The 26,026-nt window shown below is 33.3% G+C and overlaps 1 protein-coding gene across 1 annotated transcript in view; it reads right to left on the minus strand.

Annotated features, from left to right (window-relative positions):
- Positions 1–26,026, minus strand: part of LOC148953450 (uncharacterized) — a 165,073-nt gene that overhangs the window by 53,560 nt on the left and 85,487 nt on the right. The window contains exons 5-6 of the mRNA XM_089087964.1: positions 21,131–21,322; positions 2,869–3,146 (exon numbers count right to left, since the gene is read on the minus strand). Of these exons, the coding sequence (XP_088944090.1) occupies positions 2,869–3,146; positions 21,131–21,322 (470 nt within the window). The remainder of the gene's footprint in view (positions 1–2,868; positions 3,147–21,130; positions 21,323–26,026) is intronic.

Genomic DNA, 26,026 nt, shown 5'->3' on the forward strand with positions numbered 1-26,026 from the left:
TCTTGTAGATGATGATTCGTTCATCATTCACTCCCCAAACTTGTAGTAATACTAATCTTTTCCCGCCCATCTTCTCTTTTCCTGCCAACCCTCTATTTTCCAAGAGCTCTTCCTGTGGTACATCACCACACTGACTAGCTTCCCTTACATATTTTTATATATTCCTTGTATTTAATTAGTAATTACTCTCAAATGTTCCACTATCTCTTTTTTCATCTTGCCCAGGAAAAATTTTATTGTGTTTGCCGTAAGAAAAAAATAAAAAATATAGGTAACACTGTGGCCTAAACTTTCCTGATTTCTAGCTTCTTTCTCCAAATAGTCCAAAACCACTTCTTACAGAAATATTCTATATTTTAGTTTCCCAGTCTAGCCTAACCTTAAATTATTATTCCTTTCTCTATGTATGTTTAACTTTGACACCAACACCAAGATACTTTGTATATAAGGCCTGTTTCTCTCATCTGTCAGCATTTAACTAAGATAAAACCACAACAATACTTATTATAAATTATTTGAATGAAACACTGATTAAATCTTAGGGTATACTTGCTAGTGACAGTTCAATAAAAATAATGGTGGATAGGCCTTAAATTTCATTCTTTGTGTCCGATGTATTTTTCTTTGCCCCGATTGGCAAGTTTTTCTTTACAACTGATCGTAATCAATCCATTCTTTTGTTTTTTGGTTTTGAAGAATTATACTTCAGTTTACCATTTGGACTAAAATAGTTATATCTCTAGGTGGTACGATGTTTTGAAATTTGTGAGAAGATGGATGAGCTATCGACTAATTTCCGTAAACTGTTTGAAAAAAAAAACAGTGGACTTTCCTTTGAGTTTTTTTAGGGTAAGTTAGTAATTTTAGATAATTTTTCTATCTAAAATTTAGTTCTTATGAGTTAAAGAATATTAAAGTGTAGTAGGCTAGTTAAGGTATATGTTCTATCAAAAAATAGTTTCTTGTGTGTTTTTTTTAGTTCGAATATTACTATTGTCCTTGTGTAGTTCCTGTCTTATTTTTTTCTTTTCTTTTTATTTATTCCTCTAGGGCGCATTGTTTCTACTTAGAAGGGTAAAAATAAATTATTATTATTATTATTAAGTTTCATCGGTTATCAGAAAGTATTTGAGAAGGTACTGTTGCCCCATATTGCGTCGCACGCTCTAATGGGAGACACACAACTTAGATTAAGAAAGGGGTTGGGCTATGGACACGCCCATCGGTTGCTAAGAAGAATATTGAGGTCTACATCTTTAGTTAAAAAGCCACTGTTTGCCTGCAACGTCGACATTTCTGCTGCGTTCAATTCTGTCGTCCACCCGCATGCACTGTGGTGCCTCTTCGATTCAGGAGTTGAAACCCGCATTGTCCTTGTTCTACATGATTGGTACTCCCACACGCATATTCGTCTAGCTTTGGGATGGGAAAAAATCGCCGGTCACCGCAAGCAAAAACTTTCTGAACCCATTCAGCTCTTCAAAGGAGTTCGGCAAAGATCTGCTCTAAGCCCTAATCATCTTCAATTCAGCGATTTACTCTGTAATTAAACTCGTTCGTGGGACGTTCTTTTTAAAGGGCTTGGATCTAAGTTTCATTTCTTTTGCAGATGAATTGTTGCTCCTAAGCAGCACACTAAGGGGACTACATGAGAATCTTCGTCTCCTGGTGAACCTATACAGAAGAATAGGACTACGAGTCAACATAGAAAAAACGGAATTTATTGTTTTTCGTGACACTAACTCGACCAATCCTAATCTCGCCCTTGATAGTATCAGAATCCAGCAGTCCCAGTCCCTAAAATACCATGGTACCACGTACGGTCAGACGCCTAGGCTTGTTGACCGAATCAGTCTGTAAATCTATCAGCTCAGCATATGGAAAAGCTGTCGAATGCAATTTGTCATTTAATTCATTTATTAAGTCAAAACTCTTCAACGCCATCATCTCTCCTGCCATCTGGTACATATCACCCTAGTGGGAAATTTTGCCCCTCACCGAGCGTCGAAAAATACGAACCATGTACTATAGAATAGAAAATTTTTGCTGGGATTTCCACTAAGATTTTCTAACACGGAGATCTCATCCATATATGTAATCCTTGATCCATCAACCAAGGTGATTGATCTAGAAAGAAGAGCCTCAAGACGATTCCTCAATAAACTCCACGACTCACCGCTGACTCAACTGTTTCTGTGAATGAAATACCTGCATTTAATTTTTAGTGTTAAGTATGTTTTTCTTCTTTTTTTTTGTTTCATTTTGTGCTCCGCTTTTTTTCAATTTATCCATTGTAAGCAGGCGCAAATAAATTTATATCTATATTATTATTATTTGCTAAGATCTAAATTATTTGCTTAATTAAAGTGCTAAGACCTTAGCTCTCGCTAAACACTGTCACAGTCATGGTCTGGTCAATTTCAATTGTTCTTCCTACCAAGTTATATCTACCACAGGACAGAATTTTAGGTCACTGGTCATATTATAATAAACTAGGATTTTTGTTAAACAAAGTCTGAGCTGCAAAACCGGAGTCCTCAAAATTTTGTTTTAATTTAAAAATCGTTTAAGATCTGAAGATGTGAGATTTTAAACCATTGATTAACTACAAATTGGGTTTTCTGTTGGTACCATATTTTGTTTCATAAAGAATTTTTATACTTGAGAAGTTCTGAAGCATATTCTCTTTGTAGAATTTCTGCTTATTTATAGTATAATATGAAAAAAGAGTTTATAATATGAAAATGTTTATAATATCATATAATATGAAAAATGGCATCTATGTTTAGATGCCATTGTCGAAACATAATAAAAAGTAAAATTAGTCCTGAAACTACAATTTTGAAAAAGGAAACTGCAACAACTTACAAATTTTTCCGCACTTCTTTTCATCCTTCGATAACGGAGAGACATGGGATTCAATAATTCAAGTGACCACGGTGAATCACCTCTTAACGGTAAAGTGATTTCATAAATTCTGTTTCCCAGCTCATAAGCTCTCTTACAAATCCCATTGATGTCAATATATGGATATTGGCACTCACAAGTGTAGTTAAGTGAATTTAGTGCTGGCACACATACAGCATTCAACGAATCACAAAGATTTTCTTGATAAGAAGTACAAGGGAAAAAACCTTCAGCCATATCTGAAAACATGAAAATTACTGTTGAAGCCACTTCAAAATAATTTTGATTAAATAAATACGTCTCTATTGGATTTTGTCATGATCTGTTTCAGCTTTATTTTGTTTGTTACATGTAAAGCTGTGCAACATTTTACAAAATGTTTGTCGAATCAAACAGGGTATAAAAAAATAAAAAACTTTTTAGCCGTCAGACAATAAAATAATAGTCAAATTGAACTTGTTTATTGAGTCTAACCTTGTTTAAAACTTTTTATTTTTGGTAAAGAAACATAAATTAGAAGATAAAAGATAAGTCCTTCTGAATTTCGTACCGAATTGTAACAGATAAAGTTCAATAAAAAAAAAAAAAACGAAATCACAGCAAGATAAGATACGACTTCAGAATTTGCCAATACAGGCTCTTGGATCAAATTTTTGGAAGACCAGATGAGACTTAAAATTAACAACAACACTGATGGTCTCCTGTTTTCCAAGGGTGAAAAAATATTCCTTTTTTATTTGGGATTTTTGTCTTGATTCTGCGTTTGTGGGAATAAAGGACTTAAGTATTGATATTCATTAAGCTCGTTATACGATGTTATGGAAATTAAAATATTTGAAAATGTCTTTATTTTTATCATTTTTAATATAATTTGTTGAATAATTTTTTCATTGTAAAAAATTAATCACTAATGTATTTCAGAGATGACATTATAGAAAGGCCTTGTCGTTTTTTGGAGACGCACTAAACATACATCTTTATTTAGTTTCCGGGTTTATAGACAGCAGTGTTTACCAGCATTGGTCCTTGGAAGATCAAATAAAAAAAACAAGTATTTTTCAACTGAAAGTAAGGAGCAACATTAAAACTAAAAAGGAACAGAAACTATTACGTATATGAAGGGGGTTGCCCCCCTCCTTAACACCTCGCTCTTTGCGGTAAAGTTTCTTAGCACTTTTGAAAAAGCGTCTTATTGTTCTATTTAAACGGTCCTTGTGTTTCAGGTGTCATTCTTAAAGAATTAGGACAAAATTTAGAATTTAGCGTAAAGATCGAGGTCTTGTACTTTCAGTTGAAAAAACTTGTTTTTCTTATTTAATTTCTGATCGTCTTTTAAATAATGCTAGGAAATCTGGCCCCACCTTGACGAATAAACCCCCTGCCTACGGAAATATCTTCTAGACAATTCAATCTGGGTGAAAATTTACCCCGGACAATTGCTCTTAACCACTCCGTGCGTGAAATTGAGACAGAAAAGAGAAAGAAAGACATATAAAAATAATTTTGTATAAGAATTCCGGCAAATTCCCACTGTGTATAATTTCAGCTGAAAAGTTCACTCCCTGGAAACTTCCTTCCCCTCAGAAAATTCCCCCGTGGAAAAAAACAGCAGAAATCCCCCACCCCCACCCCACCTGAAATTGTATACATATATCCCTAATTCCAAATACTATGTGCAAACAATGGACAAGTTTTATAACTTAAGGACCTTCTCCCTGGGGTTGTGGGGGGGGGGTCATGTTATACCCAAAGGCATAGTTATCGGGCCATTTAACTATGATGAACAAAATGGCTATCTCAAAATTTTGATCGGATTATTTTGGGATTAAAAGGGCCTAGTTGCCCTCCAATTTTTTGGTCACTTAGAAAGGGCAATAGAACTTTTAATTTCCGTTCAAATGAGTCCTCTCCAGGTATTCTAGGTTCACTGGGTCGATGCGATCACCCCTGGAAAAATAAAATAAAATGAAGACGCATCCGTGATCTTTCTTATGGCAAAAAAAAATATACAAAATTCCACATTTTTGCAGATAGGAGCTTGAAACCTATACAGTAGGGTTCTCCGATACGCTGAATCTTATGGTGTGATTTTCATTAAGATCACTTGACTTTTAGGGGGTGTTTTCCCTTGTTTTCGAAAATCAGGAAAATTTTGTCAGGCTTGTAACATTTGAAAGGTAAAACTAAACTTAATCAAATTTATATATTTGAAATTAGCATAGAAAGCTCATTCTTTTGATATATCTATTTGTATCAAAATTCCGTTTTTTAGAGTTTCGAATACTATTGAGCTGGGTCACTCGTTACTTACAGTTCGTTACCACCAACTATTCAACAGCAAAACCAAAATGACGAAAGGTTCCTACGCTAGACTTAAGAAAGTTGATGGAAAACGTAGATTCCAGGATATTTATTGCTTGATTGGGAAGGAGAAGCAGCATGCGTAGTTGTGTTGACCTCATGCAGGTCGTTGTCGTAATGATAGTAGTAACAGTAATATTGACGAATTCTGTAGAATAACAAATATGCAGCTTAGATGATTAAGGTGAAAATATATTTTGATTAGTATTTAAGTTTTTCTTTGTAACCAATAAAAAAAAATTCTAGGTAGTGAACAGTGTGATATTAAAACCGTTCAAAAAGCCAAATTAAAAGGTACAAAAATTATTATGAGTAAAAAGTGGTGTTTGCTGCATAACTTAAGCCCAAACAAGAGTAGGTGATTCATTTGCATTTTGCTTGGAACTAAACACATTACTTCGAAATTGTCTTTAATAATAATTTTAAACTTATTGAAATTTTATTTAGGCATTGTTTTACAATTTGTGCGTGTCCACGGTCTTTATAAGGGCAATTTCTTTGACCCAAGCTTAGCTGCGGATAGACTCCGGGGCCGCGGCGATGAGGGAACACCGGCGGCGGAGGGGCCAAAAATAGCGCGCCACGCCGCGCCGCCTATAAGATGTCGGCGGCGCGCCACCGGCACGATCAATGTTGACAGCAAACATTAGTGTTTTCATCAGTCTTTCTCAAATCACAGCTTAGATTTACAAAAGATTCGAGCCTAGTCATGAGTTCAAAAATTCACAAGTCGCTGGCCGGAAACTGGTCTTCTTCGTTATTCATCAAGAGAAGTAGAAATCAGGTAGAAACGAAATGGCTGTGACGTTTCAGAACCCTTGCATAATACGAGTAGTTGAAGTATCTAATTAGCTATGTATTCTTAACATAAATAATTATCAAAATTAGTTGGTTTTTTTTCATCGAGCATTACTGCATGCAAAACTTCAAATACCGTATCCCAAAATTTGTCAGTTATCTGGGTAAAAACTTTGAATATAACTTTGAACTTAGAAGCTTAATTTTTTCATAATGCCCTTTGCCTATATTTGTTTTGTCACCTTTAAAACAGGTGAAATGGGCGACTTTGATATTGATTGGTTTTTTTTTTTGCTCTTTTGGATTCCTAAAAAGCCTTCTTTGTATTAAAACTGGTTTTAAATAACAATTAAAAAAAAATGCATTTTAAAGTTTTTTTTGGCTTCTTTATAGAATAAATGTCATGTAGGCTAAGGCTGAACTGCTGCTTTTTTATTGGTTTTGGCTGCTCTTTTGGATATTATTCATTTTTCTTTTGGGGATTCATTCCAAATTATTAACAGATAAATACTTAATATCAGTCAAATTATAAACTTAATCTAAAAGGAGTAAATTTATCAAATTGAAAAATACATGATGAACACTTCACATGAGAACATTTCAATTAAAAACGCTTAATGGTTTATTCGGTATGAAGAAAAATGAAGTGCCATCTATTTTCTTAGGTAAAAGATGAAAAGCTCATCCGTTTTAAATGCAACTTAATTAAATATGCAGAATGAAGTAGCTCAAGGAAGATGTTAAGATTTTTTTCCTAGTTCGTGACTTTTAATTCAAGCGAAATGTTAAGACACTTCATATCAGTTATTAAGTTTAAGCTTTGATTTCCAAATGCTAATAAAAATTACCAAATTTAAGAAAGTCGCAACAATAAGTCACATGTGGTCAAAATACTCAAAGCGTCTTCTTTGATCCCCACCCAGGCTCAAAGCTTCTGCTATGGTCATTTCAATGGAAATCTCCAAAGAGTTTCTTTTTAAAATAGCTTTTAAGCGTAGTTAGGGGTATTTAGCCTTTTTTGCTTTTCTTCAAAGCTTTGAAAAAATTGTTATAATATTCCAAATGTTACATGTGTTATATCTGTGCATATTTTTGGTAATCATTTGTGGGGTGATCGTATTTTTTAAACCACTGTAGATACTTAAGAACGTTGTAACATCTAGTACCCTGAGGTCATAAGACTGTCAAAGACTCTTCCTTGAACCTCCCAAATTGAAAGCTTTTATTATGACCTGGCCTTTTAATGTAACTTGGGAACTGGACCAAGGGCGCTATTGTTACTCGAGCTCAACGTTAGGTGGTGAAGTTGATATTTCTTTTGTCAAACCGTCTTGTTTTAGGGTAAATATGCCTAGTACTTATGAATGAGTGTTTTCAAATTAAACCTATTTCACCAATCAGAAAAAAAACCGGGATGGACGCATATGTCCCTCTCCCTTTGGACGACAAAACCATGCAAGTGCTGAATCAAGTATAACTCACAAAAATCTTGTTAATTTTTGTCAACTTTTCAACTTTTTGGCATCCCTGCTTTCAATAAAAAAAATATAATAACTCCCTATGCCCCCCCCCCTCTGGATACCATCTTGATAGGATACCGTCTCCGCTTTAAATAAAAAAAAATTAACTTATTGGCACCCCTGGTTTCAAAAAAAAAATCGAGGTATTATCATTTAAATATGATACCTCACTACCCCCCCCCCCGGGGATACCACCCTGATAGGATGCCATTTCTGCTATAAATTAAAAAAAATTAATTTTTTTGGATCCCTGCTTTCAATAAAAAAAAATTCGAGATATTATCATTTAAATGTAATACCTCCCTACCCCCCCCCCTCTCTGGATACCACCTTCGTAGGATACCTTCTCAGCTTTCATTAGAAAAATAATTTACTTAATAATTAACTAGGTCACTGTATGGTTCAAACAAACACGCAAAATAACGTTAAACAGCTTAGTGTTCCTTGAAAAAAATTGAGGGTATGAGTAAAGAGGTACAAAGACAACAACAAAAATGTAGAAATTATTCATATATACCTCAAATTACTGAAAAACTGAGTCATAGATTTGCCGTGGCATTCAAGAAGATCCAAAGAATCTAATTAAAAGGGAGCACACACAAAAGCCAAATTAGGTCAGTAGCCTATGAGAAATCGCAAAATACATAAGACAATGAATTAAGTCCTAATGGGGGGCCCTGGGTCTATTAAAATATGTCAATGGTTTCCCAGGGAATTTGATATCATTTTCTTCTGTCATTTTTTTTCACTTTAAACGAAAAAAATAATTATCTTTTTGGCATCCCTGCTTTCAATAAAAAAATGAGGTATTATCATTTAAAAATGATAGCCTCCTATCCCCCCCCCCTATATGAAATAATTTACAATTTATTTATGAAGCATATTTTTGGGGTAACTTCCGGGTCAAACTTTAATTCCCCAACCTTATACATAGCTTAGTCTATAGCTAAATTTTGTCTCAATAGAAAGGTTTTTTTTTTAGGGGGGGGGGGGTAAAAATATTTCAGAAAGAAGATCGTAGTTTCTATCAAGGTTCAACAATTGAGTATTAAACTTTAAGAAAATCTTATCGAAAAACATCAAAAAAAAAAAATCTGCAAACTTACAATTCAGCTGTAGAAACAATCTGTCGGCTGTCAATTTCAAAATACAACTGAAGGCTGAAGCTGTATAGTAGTGAATGCGTTCTATAATTCTATTCAACTTGAAAATAAAATTCTTGACTACGAATGATGTAAGAAATAGCGATTAGGAAACTGCATTTGAAATGACTTAAACTCATTTCATAAAGACGATCCTTTTTTTTGTCAACACATGAAGAACTGTGTATATTACAATATTTGCAATTGCATATTGCATCTGTCTGGTTTTTATGCAAAGTAACAAAAGAGACGAAAATTAATGAACAAGAAAGTAGTGAAGAATTATGGAATGCAAAGTAATATTTGGCAGGGAAAGTCACTGGTGATAAATCGCTAGGGGTGGCACCGTGATTGCGTGATTTTCGGGGATTTGGGGAACCAAATTTTGTTTCGGGGCGACGCATAGATTTTTGGGAAAATACCCGAAAATTCGGGGATAATGCACGCCCTGCTTGATTTCTAATCAGGCAAATCGAAATACTAACCACACGAGAAGAAAAAGCTCCGACTTTGCGGTTGACGCAATAAAGAATTGTCGCAAAATCAATTTGACGTCGACATAACGCCGCCACCTCTGCCAGCGGCGGCGCGCCTGCGGCACGCCGGCGGCGGTACGACACTTCGGCGGCGTTCGACCGGGCCTCTCGTCGGCGGCGTTCGGTCAATCCGTCGGCACGGCCCCGGGGTCTAGCTGCGGAGTATCTTCTCAGAACCTAGCACCCTGGATAGATGCATACCAAACAAGTGCTTTCTTACTGGACACTCTCGACTGACCAATTCCAGAGATTGTAAATTACTGATCTCCAAGACCCTAGCTAGCCAGTGATAAACTAGGATAATTATAATTAGACAAAGATTCTACTGAGTCTTGAATGAGGAAAATATTGGTTACCTCTTGATTATATATATATATATATATATATATATATATATATATATATATATATATATATATATATATATATATATATATATATATATATATATATATATATATATATATATATATATATATATATATATTTATTATTTTCTTAATGAATAAGAATGAAAATGGTTTGGGTGGCCTAACCATTTGTTGACTGAAAAATATCAATAATTAACGCTTACATTGAAGAAATCTGGTGCGTCCCAAAGTACTGGGGAAATGTGAGCCTACAAAAACAAATCCTCAAGGCATCCCTTTAGTATGGTTTGGGGGTTATATAGGATATTTCCCATCCACATTTTTGGGCTCTTGCATCTATATCGTATCCCAAAAAGTATACAGTGTCATTTTTTTTATCTGATTAGCATGTTCTGTTCTTTTCAGATATCAAAACTGGTAATGTAAAAATATTTAAGTTTTATTTGAGTATTTAATTTACAAGATCGTTTTTGTTGCAGTACTCCTCAATTAGGAAGATGGGTCGCTGACTCTCAATAGCTTATTTTCAAATGAAAATTATTTTTACACTTTAACTACTCTATTTCACCTCAATTTTGGTGTGAAGGGTACCATTTTTGTTTGTAACAAGTTAAAATTTGATACCCTTAAAGGTTGCTTCTAGGAGCGATATAAATCTTGCCTTGAGTGCTTCACTGTCATTTGAACTGTTGTTGACAATTTGTTTGTATTCTTCTTGCTGGTGTTAATTATTATTTCGATCGAAATTCTGTTTTGAGTCTCCAATGATAGAAATTGATAAAAAAGATAAGGCAAAGTAGAAGACTGAATTGTAAAGGAAAATAAAAAAGCCTCATTGAATAAAAATTAAAATAGAAGATTTTTTATATTCAAGATATACATACATAGAAAACATTTTCTATGTTTTTTATTTTATTTTAAAATCTATTTGAAAATAAGACAGTATTTTCACATAAAAATCAAACGCTTTAGATGAATGGGGCAAAATACCGACCAAAAAAGGAAAAAAATTGCTTCTTTCTTTCTTTAATATATCCCAGAATTCTTTGACCTTAACAAACATTTAAAAGAAAAATTAAAATCACTAGCACTCAGTTAAGACAGGAATCAGATGCTTTGCCTTTATTCTGGCTAACAGATTAAATAAATATGTTCAGTTCGTTATTACTACTCTTTTGCAGCAACCACTGCTGGCAATTTAAACCATGTAATTACCATTTGTAGACATACTGGGTTACGATTTCAAATAGAAAATTGGTTATTGGATGTTTGTTCGGATATTATTTTGACTGTTAGACATTTGGAAGTTTGATAGGCTATTGGAAATTAGAAGTTTGGATATTATTATTGGCGTAGAAGTTTGGCGTAGTAGCAACAGGGTGTAGTAGTAGTAGCAGTATTAGCAGTAGTATGAACATAACGCCTTTCTTTTTATTCAACTTTCTCTTCAACATGCACTGTGAATTTCAATTCAATACCATCGATAATTTCTGAAGCATTGCTGATACTTCTTCTCGATAACCTGTTTGGGCATCCCATTTAGTTAATGCAGTTTCAATGTTACTAAATTTTCCCCCTTAATTCCCTTATCTTTACTAGAACTAGTAGTACAACCGGTTGTAGTAATAGCAGTAGTATTAGTTGCAGTAAAATTAAAAGTAGTGGTATTAGCTTTAATGACAGAATTATTAGCAGCAGTTGTAATAATAATAGCTATAGTAATAGTACGAGTAGAAGCAGTTACAACAGGATGAAAATATTTTCTTTTGGTTAATTGAAAATCTTCTGAAATATGCCCTAGGAGTTTGAATTTGATGCAACAAACTGTTCTCAAGATATTGTTGATACTCCCTTTTCACAAACTGCATACATACGGCGTGTTGTGATTCAGTTCACCTTTCCCTCTTAAAATTCCCTAAGAATTTCCCCTTTATACCATTAACCATAGTTGTAATAGTAGTACCGTAGTAGTATTAGAATTAACAGTAGTAGTATTAGTAGTAATAACACTAGTACTAGTAGCAGAAGTAGTATTAACGTATTGCCTTATGGTCACTTGAACATCCCTCTTATCAGGTCCTGGAAGTTCCAATTTATTACCATTAGCCGTTGCTATGATAATGCTAATATGTCCTCTGATAACCTATATATTTAAGTACTTCTTTAAATTTACATCTTAGTACTCTTAGCTTTATAATTATTTGTTATAGAAATAGTAGTTGAAATAGCCGTAGGAGCAAATGTAGAAGTAGGAGTATTATTAATAGAAGTGCACATATATTGTCTTTTGGTCAATTGATCTTCCCCTTTAAGTATTTTCTGAAAGTTCCGATTAAATGTAAAAATCCTTTCTTGAAATTCGCTCTTTAGGTAATGTGCAACCAAATAATGTCTTTTGATATCGTTCAAATATCCCCTCAATTTTTTAAATGTAGTGTGGTAGGAGTAGCATTGTTGGTAGTAGTAGTGGTAGTAGGTGTAGCAGTAGTGGTAGTAGCAGGTAAATATTACCTTTTTTGTAAACTGGGCATCTTGCTTATTATTTCCTGAAAGTTCCAAGTTAATATACTTAGTCTTTCCCGAGTTAAACTTTTTTGACACACAAAAAACGTGTTTTGATTTAATTGAGGATTTCCTTCAACATTCTTGGAAAGGCTCACCCGAATGTCTTTTTTCTTTTTGGAGAGTAATAATAATTTTTACTGAAAGTAAAAAACATGCTTCATGTAAACAATGAATGAATCGCCAATAATACAGCCCCTGAAGGATGTGCCTATAATTCTTTTTCTGTTGCCATTAAGAAATAAATTGATTGATTGATTGATTGACTAATAATGCTGAAGAAAAAAGATGTCTCAAATTTTTATTAGATGTTTGTATTAGGAATTGGGCTTAGGGGTGGGGGGGGGGGAGTTTCTTTATTCCCTCAAATCAATTTTTACAATTAAAAAGGGGATACTCTTTTCCCATGAATTTGGTGGGTTGCATCAACTCTGGATGCAATGTTATATGACCTTTGGACTTTTTTGAACAAGATGGCCATGTTTTAATAATGATTAGATGCCTTTGAGGAACAGAGGGTGTCTGGGAGTGGGGTTTCATCGCCCTTTATCGCTTTTGACTCTTGAAAGGGAAGTATAATATTCAGTTTCCACTTAAAAGAGCTTCCTCTACAAGTTTATACAACCACCATTCCAGAGTATATTATATGCCCCCGGGGTATACCTTATAACCCTTGCCGCTGATTATTGATTCCCCTCCAATTTTCCTTTTACAAGATCTTCATACTATTTTGAATAGACTGGCTATCAGAAAATATCTATCAAGTCCGGAAAAGAGGACGTGTAGGGGAGGGGTTATTTGCCCTCCGACCACATTGACTCTTAAAAATCCAAAGTTTATACGAAAACCCTGCAAAGTTTACACGAAAACCCTTTTCATAAATCCTTATATGCTCCCAGGGCATCAAGTACAACCTTTGCCTTACGGTCTGTGGGGGAGAGGGTTTTCATCCTCAAAGACATAATTACTAGACCTTTCAACTAAAATAAACAAAACCACTATTTCAAAGTTTTGATTGGATGTGTTTAGGTAAATAATTAGTTTCAGTGTAGGGCCTATATTTTGAGTTTTTTTTATATTTTCCTTTGGACTTTTATCAGCATTTTTATTATTCTGCACTGAAGACGGTTGAGCGAAGGTCTCAACCGAAATATTTGCTTAATATTTTCTTCTTTTTTTCACTGGCTGTTATTTCCTTATTTTCTCTCTTCTTCAAGATTTGTTTTATGACGGGAAATGATTCCCGTCACAATTTGTTTAGGGAAATGATGTGCATGGGGGGGGGGGGTTCTGGTTGTTCTAAAAAAAAACTTTCAAGTATTAAAAAGGGCACTACAACTTGAAATCTCCTATCGAATGAACCCTTCCGAGGTTTATACAACCACCATTTTCCATAAAAAAAACCTTATATGCCCCGGGGCATGATTTGCTACTCTTGCCCTGAAAGATATGGGGGGTTGTAATCCTCGAAAACATAATTTCCGGATCGTTCAACGATGCTAAAAAAATTATTATCTCAAAATTTTGATTAGATGTACTTTGGGGAATGATTGGCGTAGGGAGGGGAGCTGGTTGCCCATCAATCGCTTTTGACTATTAAAAACGCCACTATCCTTTTGATTTTACAATCCAATGAGCCCTTTTTAAGTTTCTAGGACAACTTCTATACAATGAACTCTAGTTCAAACGAACCAAAAAAAAAAAAAATAATAATAAATTATACATTATGTCCACATAGCAGTTCACTTAGGCAGGCAGTTCACTTAGGTATTGCGGTGCCTGTGATTATTGGTTGGTTACTGTTGCTTTGAAGGAAAAATAAAGCAAACGATATGAGAGTGAAACTTCTACATTAGGGTATTATGGTCCACTGAATTTGATGGTTTAATTGTTCACCAAGATCACCTATCCAATGGGGGATGTTTCTCCCTGTTTTTACAAATGGAAAAAAAATTTCTAAGGTTAATAACTCTTTTTGTTGGGTTTTAGACTCAACTAATTATGTATATTTGGTATCATCATACGTGGTTTTTTTCTTTTGATATGTATGTTGTCCCAGATTCCTTATTTCGAGAGTTTTGCTTAATATTAACACAAAAAATAAACAATTTGACTAAGTATATCCATTTAAACGTTAATAAGAAAACAGTTACTGGTAACACTTGCCACCTACTTCTTTGAAATTCTCTGGCCACGCTCAACATCACCTTTATATCTCAATTTTTTGTGCCGGTAAGCAAATGAATGTTTTTTTTTTTTTAATCAAGTATTTTTCTGTGATAAGAAATGAACTATCCCTCTACAGCACCTTTTCTCAAGCTTCATACAAATGAAGGGAATTTAGAGATTAATCTATACATACCCACTGACGCTCTTCTATATCCATTTGATTGCTCATGGGAATTTAAAATTTAAAGCGTAGAAGTGAGCTTTTTCAAGAAAACACCCACCCCCACCACCAGAAATATTTTTTATCAACCCTCACATTATTAAGCTTAGTTAAATGAAGGTTTAAAAAAAATGCCAATATCGATCGTTTTTCTGCAATATACGTATACGTGCAGTATATTTGCGATTAAACGTCGCCATACTTAATTCTATCAGACATCAAGTGAATAAAATTAGCTAAATGAAGCTTGAAATATATTTCTGCACTAAAGATTTATTTTGCTTTAGCTAAGTGACCCTTTAGGAACGAATGCTTGACTTGCTACATTATGCCTCAGAAACTTGAAAATGATATGACACAATCTTGAAACTCAAGGAATATTTAAACAAATTGAAAAGTTTAAACATCCTTTACAAATTATTTATAAGGTTATTATTTCCATGGCTTTAATTTGAGTTCTTTATTTACCTTAAAAAAAAACTCTGACGACGATCCTAATGCCCTCTTTTCCCATCCTTTCTGTCTTTTGTGCTGGGACGAGTGCATATACAAGCCTCTATAGTACCCGAAACAAATTTCTGCAATAAGAGGGACGCTATTGCCCTGCAGCACCCATAATATAAGCGCAGCCTTGGAAGATCTTGGCATTCAGGGATGATTATACATTAATTTTCCTCTGATGCTTTTGACATTCTAGATGACAATCTTTGCAATCGCAGCTCCAATTTATGCAATCTCGAGTACAACATTTTTTTTTACTTTTGGAAAGTTTTGGTATTTTTGGATGAATCGTCAATTTGTTGAGAATCTCAGCTTCAAGGTTGCCATTCTTGGCTCAATGAACTAGAATATTGAACCCCACAAAAAAAATCAGGTTGAAAAAAGCAGCAAACTCGATCGCATATGAAACAATCTGTACCGTGAGTAAAATGTGAAATATTTAAAATACAAAAAAATAAAATCTTTTTCTTTCTAAAGATAATTCCGATTTCCTCTAATTAAGTTTAAATCTAGTTTCAAAAAAAGAAAAGTAATCAGCAAAAAGAGAAATTGCATTTTAGCCTCAGCCAAACAACGACGCTATTCGGTTTTGAATTTCGCTAAGATATTTGGTAAAAAAAAAAAGATGCTAGAGACAAAGTTTCTCAGGAAGCTTAAGTTATAACGTTTAATCATCAGATACATTTAAAACAAATTATTGGACGGTTAGTGAGCATAATGAAGTGAGTTTGCAAACATAAGTACAAGGTAGCAGCCCCCTCCACAGGACTTGGGCCAATCGTGAAAAGGCTAGTAGAGCGCAGAAGCTGTATTTGTGTGATATAGTGAAAAAAACTATTTTTCGTTTCTATTATGGATTGTCTTTATTGCCATCATCATTATTTTTGAAAGCCAATTTTATCCTTGCCTTTGTCGTTGTCAGTTTAAGTGAAGCACTGTTGTACACCTAAATGTAAGTCTCAATAAAACTATTGCTTTTCTATTTGTGTTTATTTTATTTTATACGTCTGTATCTAGTCGCACGGCAGGTAATTAGTTCGTAGGTCTCCATCGGTAGCGCTCCCAGGAATCTGATTTCTGCTTAGCATTAGAGGTAATCGACACGGTGATAACCCGAGGAAACGAGGTTACGCTCCCAAATCGATAGTTGGAGAATTTTCAACCCACTATAGTTGCGTATTTTGTTTTCTCGCTTTCAGCGAGTGGTGCAATCGGTACAAAACTTTAAATCATAGTATTACTTTCGTAGCCCCAGATTGCATTGCCACGTTTGGCGCATCTTAATCGCCATAGTTTTAAAGAATAATATTAAATATGGCACAGTCTTTAGCGCTATAAGTGGTGCTGTCGGAGAACTTATAAGGTGTAAGTTCACAGCCTTAAAGCATAATATTAAATTTGATGCGGTCAATCTTTATTACCACAATTAATGCCAGTCTATTTTTTATATCGCTACAAATCTAAGCGAATTTTTTTTTTATTCTCAGTTTATTTGTCTAGTTCTAACCCAAAAGGAGTGCGTTACACTTGTATTTTCATATTTTTGTTTGTCATCTTTAATTCAGTCATGTCATCTTTAATTATATGCTGGTAGTACCCAATTTTCTAAAAAATGAAACTTCGATGACAATCAGTTCAGAGTGACAGACTGTAAGCAAGGAACGATCTGGGCTAATAGTAACCAAAACTCAATAAAAAAAGAAACTCTAGCAACATTTAAATGAAAAGAATTCTGAACAAAATAGTCCCTTAGCGTAGATTTTTCAAGCTCCCATCTACAAGAATGCGGAGTTTTAAATTTTTTAACATTTCTTGTTAACAAAGTGCAACTAAAGAGTGACTTGGACTATGAGTAACATATACTCTAAAGATATGACAGATTGAAATTCGTCTATTTTTTTCTGCAGGGGTGGTGATATCAAACCAATAGTCTTAAGAAAACAGGAAACAGATAATTTAAGGGAAAGTCCTAGTACCCATCTTAGGTAGAAAATTATAAAAGAAAAACAAAATTCATCAACTATAAGTAAGGAGCAACATTAAAACTTAATACCAACAGGAATTGTTGCGCATATGATGCCGTTGCCCCTCCTCGAAACATCACTATTTACGCTAAAAATTTTCATTACTTAAAAAAAAAAACTTCTTATTGTTCTGATTAAAAGAACCCGTTTATTTCAGGAGTCGTTCTTAAGGAATTGGGATAAAGTTCAAATTTTAGCCTAAAGAGCAAAGCGTTGAGGAGTGGGCTGCCCCCCCCCCTCCCCCACAAATTACGTAAAAATTTCTGTTCGTTTTAAGTTTTAATACTGCTCGTTACTTTCAGTTGAAAAAACTTGTTTAAAAAAGGTATTCCCCCTTTTTTGAAAATCAGGTAAAGTTTCTCAGGTTCGTTGCCTTTGATGGGTAACACTAAACTTAATGAACCTTATACACTTAGAATCAGCATAATGGGCAAATCATCTTGATATATCTATTATTATAAAAATTCATTTTTCTAGAATTTCAGTTACTATTGAACCGTATCGTTGCTTGTGTGCAAATTCAATAATTAGCTTCTTGGATAATTCCTTCGCTTGATTTTATGTACTATATGATATAAAATCACTATATTTGGGAATAATTACTAGATACAAGCTAAACGAGCTAGAAGAAAAATCCCTATACAGTAAAAAAAAACAACTAGAAATAGTGATGAATCACAAGTAGGTGGCAAACTTGCCAGGCATGCGACACAGAAGAAGATTCCAGAACACACAGTAGGGCAGCTTCAGGCAGATCTTTGTAGGCTTTATACCTAAATCAAACTAGAGCGGGAGGATTTTGTAGCTGTAATTGATCGATGACCTAATCATATTTGGGATATCAGGAATCAATGCCCTGAGCATATTTGATGCCACATGCGGAACGAAGGTCTAAGGAAAGGACTTTGGCTATTGTTGAAAGTTCAAGTTTGTTTTGTGCTTGACTTACGCTTTAAGTCTCTCTTTATTTAACTTTTGGTATCGCAATTAAATTTTGTTGTTGTAATTATATTTAGGTTTACTTTATATAGCAAAAAGTAAGCATCAAGTGTCAGAAGTTAAACTTGTTACTACTACATATCTTTTCTATAACAAAACTGATGTTGAACTCTCTACAATATATATATATATATATATATATATATATATATATATATATATATATATATATATATATATATATATATATATATATATATATATATATATATATATATATATATATATATATATATATATATATATATATATATATATATATATATATATATATATATATATATGTGTGTGTGTGTGTGTGTGTGTGTGTGTGTGTGTGTGTGTGTGTGTGTGTGTGTGTGTGTGTGTGTGTGTGTGTGTGTGTGTGTGTGTGTGTGTGTGTATATATATATATATATATATATATATTATAATATATATATATATATATATATATATATATATATATATATATATATATATATATATATATATATATATATATATATATATATATATATATATATATATATATATATATATATATATATATATATATATATATATATATATATATATATATATATATATATATATATATATATATATATATATATATATATATATATATATATATATATATATATATATATATATATATATATATATATATATATATATATATATATATATATATATATATATATATATATATATATATATAATAACATTTAATCACCCACAATCTACAAAAATAGATTATAGTGGAGCACTACAAAAAAGAAAAAGAAAAGAAAAAGAAACCTGCTTCAAAAAGATAAAGATAAAACACTCAGTGTAGTTCACGACACTCAAGTAAATGCAGGTGAGAAACGTCGTCTATCGGAATTAACTTTTAGCACTGAATTATTTCAAATTCTAGACCATTGTTTGGATGGCTCCCTAAGACCATATTTTTCAAGGCGGGAATTCCTATAACGCTTGGGTATATACAGTAAAAATTTCGCAAATTTATAGCAGCACTTATTGATGTTTTCAGTGTCTTTCACTGACAGCATGTGGGATGCACCGGCAAGTTAGATTATGTGTGGTGAGCAGACTGAACAATAAATCGAGGTAAGAGATTTCCTGGAGTAGCGTCTGCGATTCGGCGCTACAGACAAAAAGGCGATGAACCTCTGGGCATCTGAGACCTTTCTGGAATCCAAGCTGATTGGATTAAGCTGACTGGAATCAAGATATATATATATATATATATATATATATATATATATATATATATATATATATATATATATATATATATATATATATATATATATATAATAATAACATTTAATCACTCAAAATCTACAAAAATAGATTATAGTGGAGCCACTACAAAAAAGAAAAAAGAAAAGAAAAAAGACAGCTCTCTGTCTCTCACCAGTACAGTTTGTGGGATGCACCCGGCAAGGTAGGTTATGTGTGGTGAGCAGACTGAACAATAAATCGAGGCAAGAGAGATCTCCTGGAGTGGCGATCCGCCCGATTCGGCACTTCTGAGCAAAAGACGATGAACCTCTGGGCATCTGAGGCCTTTCTGGAATCCAAGCTGATTGGATTAAGCTGACTGGAATCCAAGATATATATATATATATATATATATATATATATATATATATATATATATATATATATATATATATATATATATATATATATAATAATAACATTTAATCACTCAAAATCTACAAAAATAGATTATAGTGGAGCACTACAAAAAGAAAAAAAGAAAAGAAAAAGAAAAGCCAGCTTCAAAAAGATAAAGATAAAACACTCAGTGTAGTTCACGACACTCAAGTAAATGCAGGTGAGAAACGTCGTCCATCGGAATTGGCTTTTAGCACTGGGTCACTTCCAAATTCTAGACCATTGTTTAGATGGAACCCTACAGACCATATTTTTCAAGGCGGGAATTCCTATAACGCTTGGGTATATACAGTAAAAATTTCGCAAATTTATAGTAGCACTTTTTGATGTTTTCAGTGTCTCTCACTGACAGCATGTGGGATGCACCGGCAAGGTAGGTTATGTGTGGTGAGCAGACTGAACAATAAATCGAGGCAAGAGATTTCCTGGAGTAGCGTCCGCGATTCGGCGCTACAGACAAAAAGGCGATGAGCCTCTGGGCATCTGAGACCTTTCTGGAATCCAAGCTGATTGGAGTAAGCCGACTGGAATCCAAGATATATATATATATATATATATATATATATATATATATATATATATATATATATATATATATATATATATATATATATATATATATATATATATATATATATATATATATATATATATATATATATATATATATATATATATATATATATATATATATATATATATATATATATATATATATATATATATATATATATATATATATATATATATATATATATATATATATATATATATATATATATATATATATATATATATATATATATATATATATATATATATATATATATATATATATATATATATATATATATATATATATATATACCCAAAAAGATAACAATAGAAAAAAAAAATTGATGAAACTATTATTCTCCATGACCACACTGCCTTTTCTATGACGAAAATAATACGAATTCCAAATAGGGATAGGTCCTTTTATTAGACAGTGAAACGAAGACATAAAACAAAGACTCTAAATATTTCGATGACACAGTCGGTTATCATCATCATCATCATGACCGACTGTGTCATAGAAATATTTAGAGTCTTTGTTTTATATTTTCGTTTCAGTGTCTAATAAAAGGACCTATACCTATTTGGAATTCTTATTATTTTCGTAATTTGATGAAAAGAACACGAATAATAAAAAGAATAGCATGGCCAAACCTTTGCTCAAATTGGTGCAACAAAACAATGTCTTAGCTCATCATTAGCATTCCAAAATCACTAAAAGTGTACTTATCTGGGTTTTAAAATTTTGCTATTGGGCTAGAATATTAATATTACTATAGAATTGGTTATATTACCTCTAGAGTTCTTTTCTTCATTCCTGAAAGCTCGTAAGCTTTCTTCAAATTGATCTTCATTAATGTCATCTCTGAGCGTTTTTAGATCTGGGAAATCAGAACAGTTATCTGCTGTTGTTTGACAAAAACAAAGAGTTTTGGAACTGGGGTCACAACGCTGTGTATGGCTGCACAAAGAACATGGCTTAGCATCTATAAAAAGAATATTTAATTGCATATTTATTTCTTTTTTTTCTCTAATCTTCTGAATCATTCTTTATATACATTGATTTAGATACAGATTAGGCTTAGGTTGCAATTTATTTTACAAAAAAATAAAGCATAGACTTCCTGAAAATGGTTTGTTTAAGCACTGCACACACTGAAAAAGACTAAAAACTTAATTGCAAGAAATAGTTACTCTTTACGATCAAAACATTTTGGCGATTAAATGCGCAGAAAATCCTACTTCTTTTTGTTATTAAATAAAAAAAAAAGTTTTTTAAACTGAAAGTAAGGAGCAACATTAAAACATAACACGAACAGAAATTATTAAGTATGTGTGGGGGGGCGCCCCCTAGTAAATACCTTGCTGTTTACGCTAAAGTTCGAGTTTTGTTCGAATCACAAATCCCTGAATCACAAAGTCTGTTTAAATAGAATAGATAGCTCTTTTGAAAGTTCTAAAAAAAAACTTTAGCTTAAAGAGTTTAGGTATTGACTAGGGGGCAAACCCCCTAATATACGTAACAATTTCTGTTCGTTTTAAGTCTTAACGTTGCTCCATACTTTCAGTTGATAAAACTTGTTTTTTTTATTTAATTTCTGATCGTTTTTTTAAATAATGCTGGGAAATATGGCGCCCCCTTCATAGAAATGTCCCTTGCCCAAAGGAAAAATCCTCGAAGCAAAGATCCTGCCGCGTAACCCCCTCCTTTGACCCCCCCCCCAGAAAAAATCCCTCGCGTGTGTCTGTATACTTCCCAATAACCAATACTATATAAGATAAGATAAGATAGTATTTATTGCTGAAAACGGCTATCACAAGCCCAAAAGGGCCAAATTCGCACTTTAGCGTCAAATAAAGCAAAAACAGAACAACAAAAACAAACAATCAAAAAACAACAGGAAATTATAAAAGGATCAATTTCAAATACGTAAAAATGTTAAAAACAAAAACAAAAAAAAACTCATAAAATTAGAAGGCCAATGTCAAGTCAGCAAAAATGCCAAAAAAACGAAAACTCCTAAAATTAACAAGGGGATAAGGTAAATTTAAAACGTAAAATTAAGTTAGTTGGTGACAAACAAACATAAATATAAAACCTCCAAATTTGCTAAATGGGCATTAAAATTAATAACTATGAGGTAAAGAGTGAGTGACGGGGGGGGGGGCAGCGGAGATTCACTTGTTGAAAATGTCAACTATGTAAGGGATGAAAGTTCTTCTATATCTTTCAGTGCAGACTCTTATTGGGGCAAGAAGGGGGGTTTTTGTTGACACAGAACGCGGGAGGCGGGGTTGAAGGGGTGAATATTGACCAGAGAAAAGGGGAGATTTTCGAGGGTTATAAAGGGCATTGTTAGCAAAACGTAAGGTAATTTGTAAACAATGGGCAAATTTCATAACTTTCAGTTATTCACCAGGGAACTGTGGGGGACTAAGTCATCCTTAAAGACATATTAATTAGATTTTTGACTATTCTGAATGAAATGGTTATCTCAAAATTTTGATTAAGTCACTTTGGGAGAAAAATGAGCGTGCGAGGTGGCCAAGTTGCCCTCCCATTTTTTGGTCAGTTAAATATGGCAGTAGAAGTTTTAATTTCCGTTCGAGTGAGCCCTCTCACGATATTTTAGGACTACTGGATCGATACGATGAACCCTGGGAAGAAAAACAACAAAAAACAAACAAACAAATAAACACGCATCCATGATCTTTCTTCTGGCAAAAAATATAAAATTCCACATTTTTGCAGATAGGAGCTTGAAACATCTACAGTAGGGGGTTTTTGTTACGCTGAATCTGTTGGTTTGATTTTTATTAAGATTCTATATCTTTTAGAGTGGGTGCTTCCCCCTTTTTTTGAAAATAAGGCAAATATTTTCAGGCTCGTAACTTTTGATGGGTCAGACTAAATTTCATTAAACTTATATATTTAAAATCTGCATACAATCCTATGCTTCTGATGTATCTACTGGTATCAAAACTCCGTTTTTTAGAGTTTCGGTTACTATTGAGCCAGGTCGCTCATTACTTACAGTTCGTTACCACGAACTGTTTGAAGAGGGCAGCTCAAATTATTAGTGTTTAGCAGGAGAACCCGTAGTAGTATTGTGTTTTAATTTTTGTTCGTGGTCTATGGCTTTTGGCTCAGTAAAGGTGAAAAAGTGGGGTTCTAGATTTTGTTATGGCATGATGATCCAGAAACGAATAAGAAGGGTTACTCTGAAATTGAAATAGTATTTGGTAATTTTCTAAAAGCTTTTAACGAAAAATAACTCAAATTTTTAAGAGTTCAACTTTTAAAACTACAAAACCGAAACTTTAAAACTAAAACGTAACAAATCTATAACTAGTTTTACCCATTTCATTGAAATAATGAAAAATAAAATGTTAAGTTTCGCAAATAAGGAACTTTAATGAACAAAATATATTCCTAAGAAAAATGAGCGTTATTACTAACAAGAATTCTTGACTGTGAAAGCCAATATAATGAGATTCCCCTAATGAATAGACCTCTGGCGTATTTAGCTCTAGGTTAAGAAGCATTTCAAAACACGGAAACTATAAAACTGAAACCTTAAAGAACATTAATTAACAATAGTTTTAAAAATATACTTTAAAAACTAAAACATTCAAACTAAAAATAAAAAGATACAATAAAACTAAAACTTTTAAAAATGCAAAAAAGTAAAACAAGAATTAAAATTGTAGAAGTAAAACTATAAAACTAATTCTTTAAAAAAAGAATATGACCTTAAACCTGAAACTATAAAACTAAAACAAAAAAATAAATCCAAACCATAAAATAAAGAAAGACTCGCAGGATGGCCGGCTCAGAAGCCCCCTGAAATGAAGTTAGTAGAATACCTTTTATATAGGGTCATATTGAGAAAATCTTTCCGATAGTCACTGAGTGTGAAGAAAATTGAACTCCGAATTTTCTCCTGACAAAAAATCACAATCTTCTCCTGACAAACTTCCAAAAAATCAAAATCTTTTGACTTCATGCACGGATGACCTTATTTATGGAAAACAAAAATAAAATTCAAAATACTGTAGAGTGAGGGAAGGATGGTGTCATGAAAAATTAGAGCATGAGAAAGAGATCTCGGAATTGCCGTAAAATATCCGCTATATATCTATGCATTAGCGTTCACAAATCCCTATCTCTGTTCGGTATTGTTGAACGCTCTTTTTATTGATTATCTGCAGTTAGCAGTAGAAGGGCCTTATTGACTCGTGACAGGACCACGTGGTCCTTTCAGTATTTTTAATGCTGACGGGACTCCTAATATGGGCATAGAGTCCCTGGGGAGAACACGTCGTTAATGGGGTCAATGACCTAAATTTCCAAGGTCGATGTTGTTGTTGTTGTAAGTGCACGCTCTCAGCGAATGTCAAGGTCGATGTTGTTGTTGTTGTTGTCAGTGCACACTCTCAGAGAATGTCCAGGTCGATGTTGTTATTGTTGTTGTAAGTGCACGCTCTCAGAGAATGTTATGAGTTTCCAAAAATAGAAAACAGCATTTGTTGTTGTTTTGGACATGTACATGCTCGAGGCGAATGTCATGGTGTCCTAACCCCAAATATGGTCATAGAGTCCATAGGGAGAACACGTGGTTAATGGGGTCAATGACCTAAATTTCCATGGTCGATATTGTTGTTGTTGTTGTTTTGGCCATGTGCATAGAGTCATTAGGGAGAACACGTGGTTAATTAAAGTGATTGGGAATTTGGAACACCTGTGCTGTCAGTCATTAATCAAATTGTTTCCGGGCAAAGTTTAATAATGTCTGACAGGTACTGTCAATCATTAATCAAATTGTTTCCGGGCAAAGTTTAATAATGTCTGACAGGTACTGTCAATCATTAATCAAATTGTTTCCAGGCAAAGTTTAATAATGTCTGACAGGTGATGTCAAGATTGATTGATATGTCACGAAATGGGAATTAATTTGTTGTTTCTAAGAGGAATTATTGATTCACGAAAGGGGAATTAATTTGATGTTTCTAAGGGGAAGGTGGGGAAGAGATATATTGATTGCGTAATCGAAGGAAGAGAATTCCCGAGAAATTGATTGCATAATCGGTAGAACCCTATCAGGAGCTCGGGACGAGAATCCATTTATGTGCATATAATGACGTAATCAACTAGGACAAATGGATTTCTGAGAAATTGATTACATAATCGGTAGAACCCTATCAGAAGGTCATGACGGGGATCCATTTATGGCCATTGAATGACGTAATCGACTAGGACAGTTGGAATATTTCAGTAGTGTTTTGTTGCGGTTTACCTTGTCACAGTTACATTCTCTTGATGTCTCAAAGATAATTTTGGATTTCTTTCGTTGCAATGCAAGAGTTGAAATATTTCAGTAGTGTTATGTTATGCTTTACCTTATCAAACCTACATTCTCATATTTTTTCAATGGTCATTTTCGATTATTTTAGTTGAAATGCAAGAATTGGAATATTTCAGTAGTAGTTTGTTGCGGTTTAGCTTGTCATGGTTACATTATTTCGTTTCTCTTATTTTCAATTTTGATTTTGTATTTCATGCGTTGAAATGCAAGGGTTGTATTATTTCAGTAGTGTTATGTTGTGGTTTACCGTGTCATACTTACATTCTCTTGATTTTTCAAAGTTCATTTTGAATTTCTTTCATTGAAATGCAAGAGTTGGAATAT

The sequence above is a fragment of the Artemia sp. Qi Xiang Cuo genome, chromosome 4 (genome assembly GCF_049724085.1).
Source record: "Artemia sp. Qi Xiang Cuo chromosome 4, ASM4972408v1, whole genome shotgun sequence".
NCBI classification, from domain to species: domain Eukaryota; kingdom Metazoa; phylum Arthropoda; class Branchiopoda; order Anostraca; family Artemiidae; genus Artemia; species Artemia sp. Qi Xiang Cuo.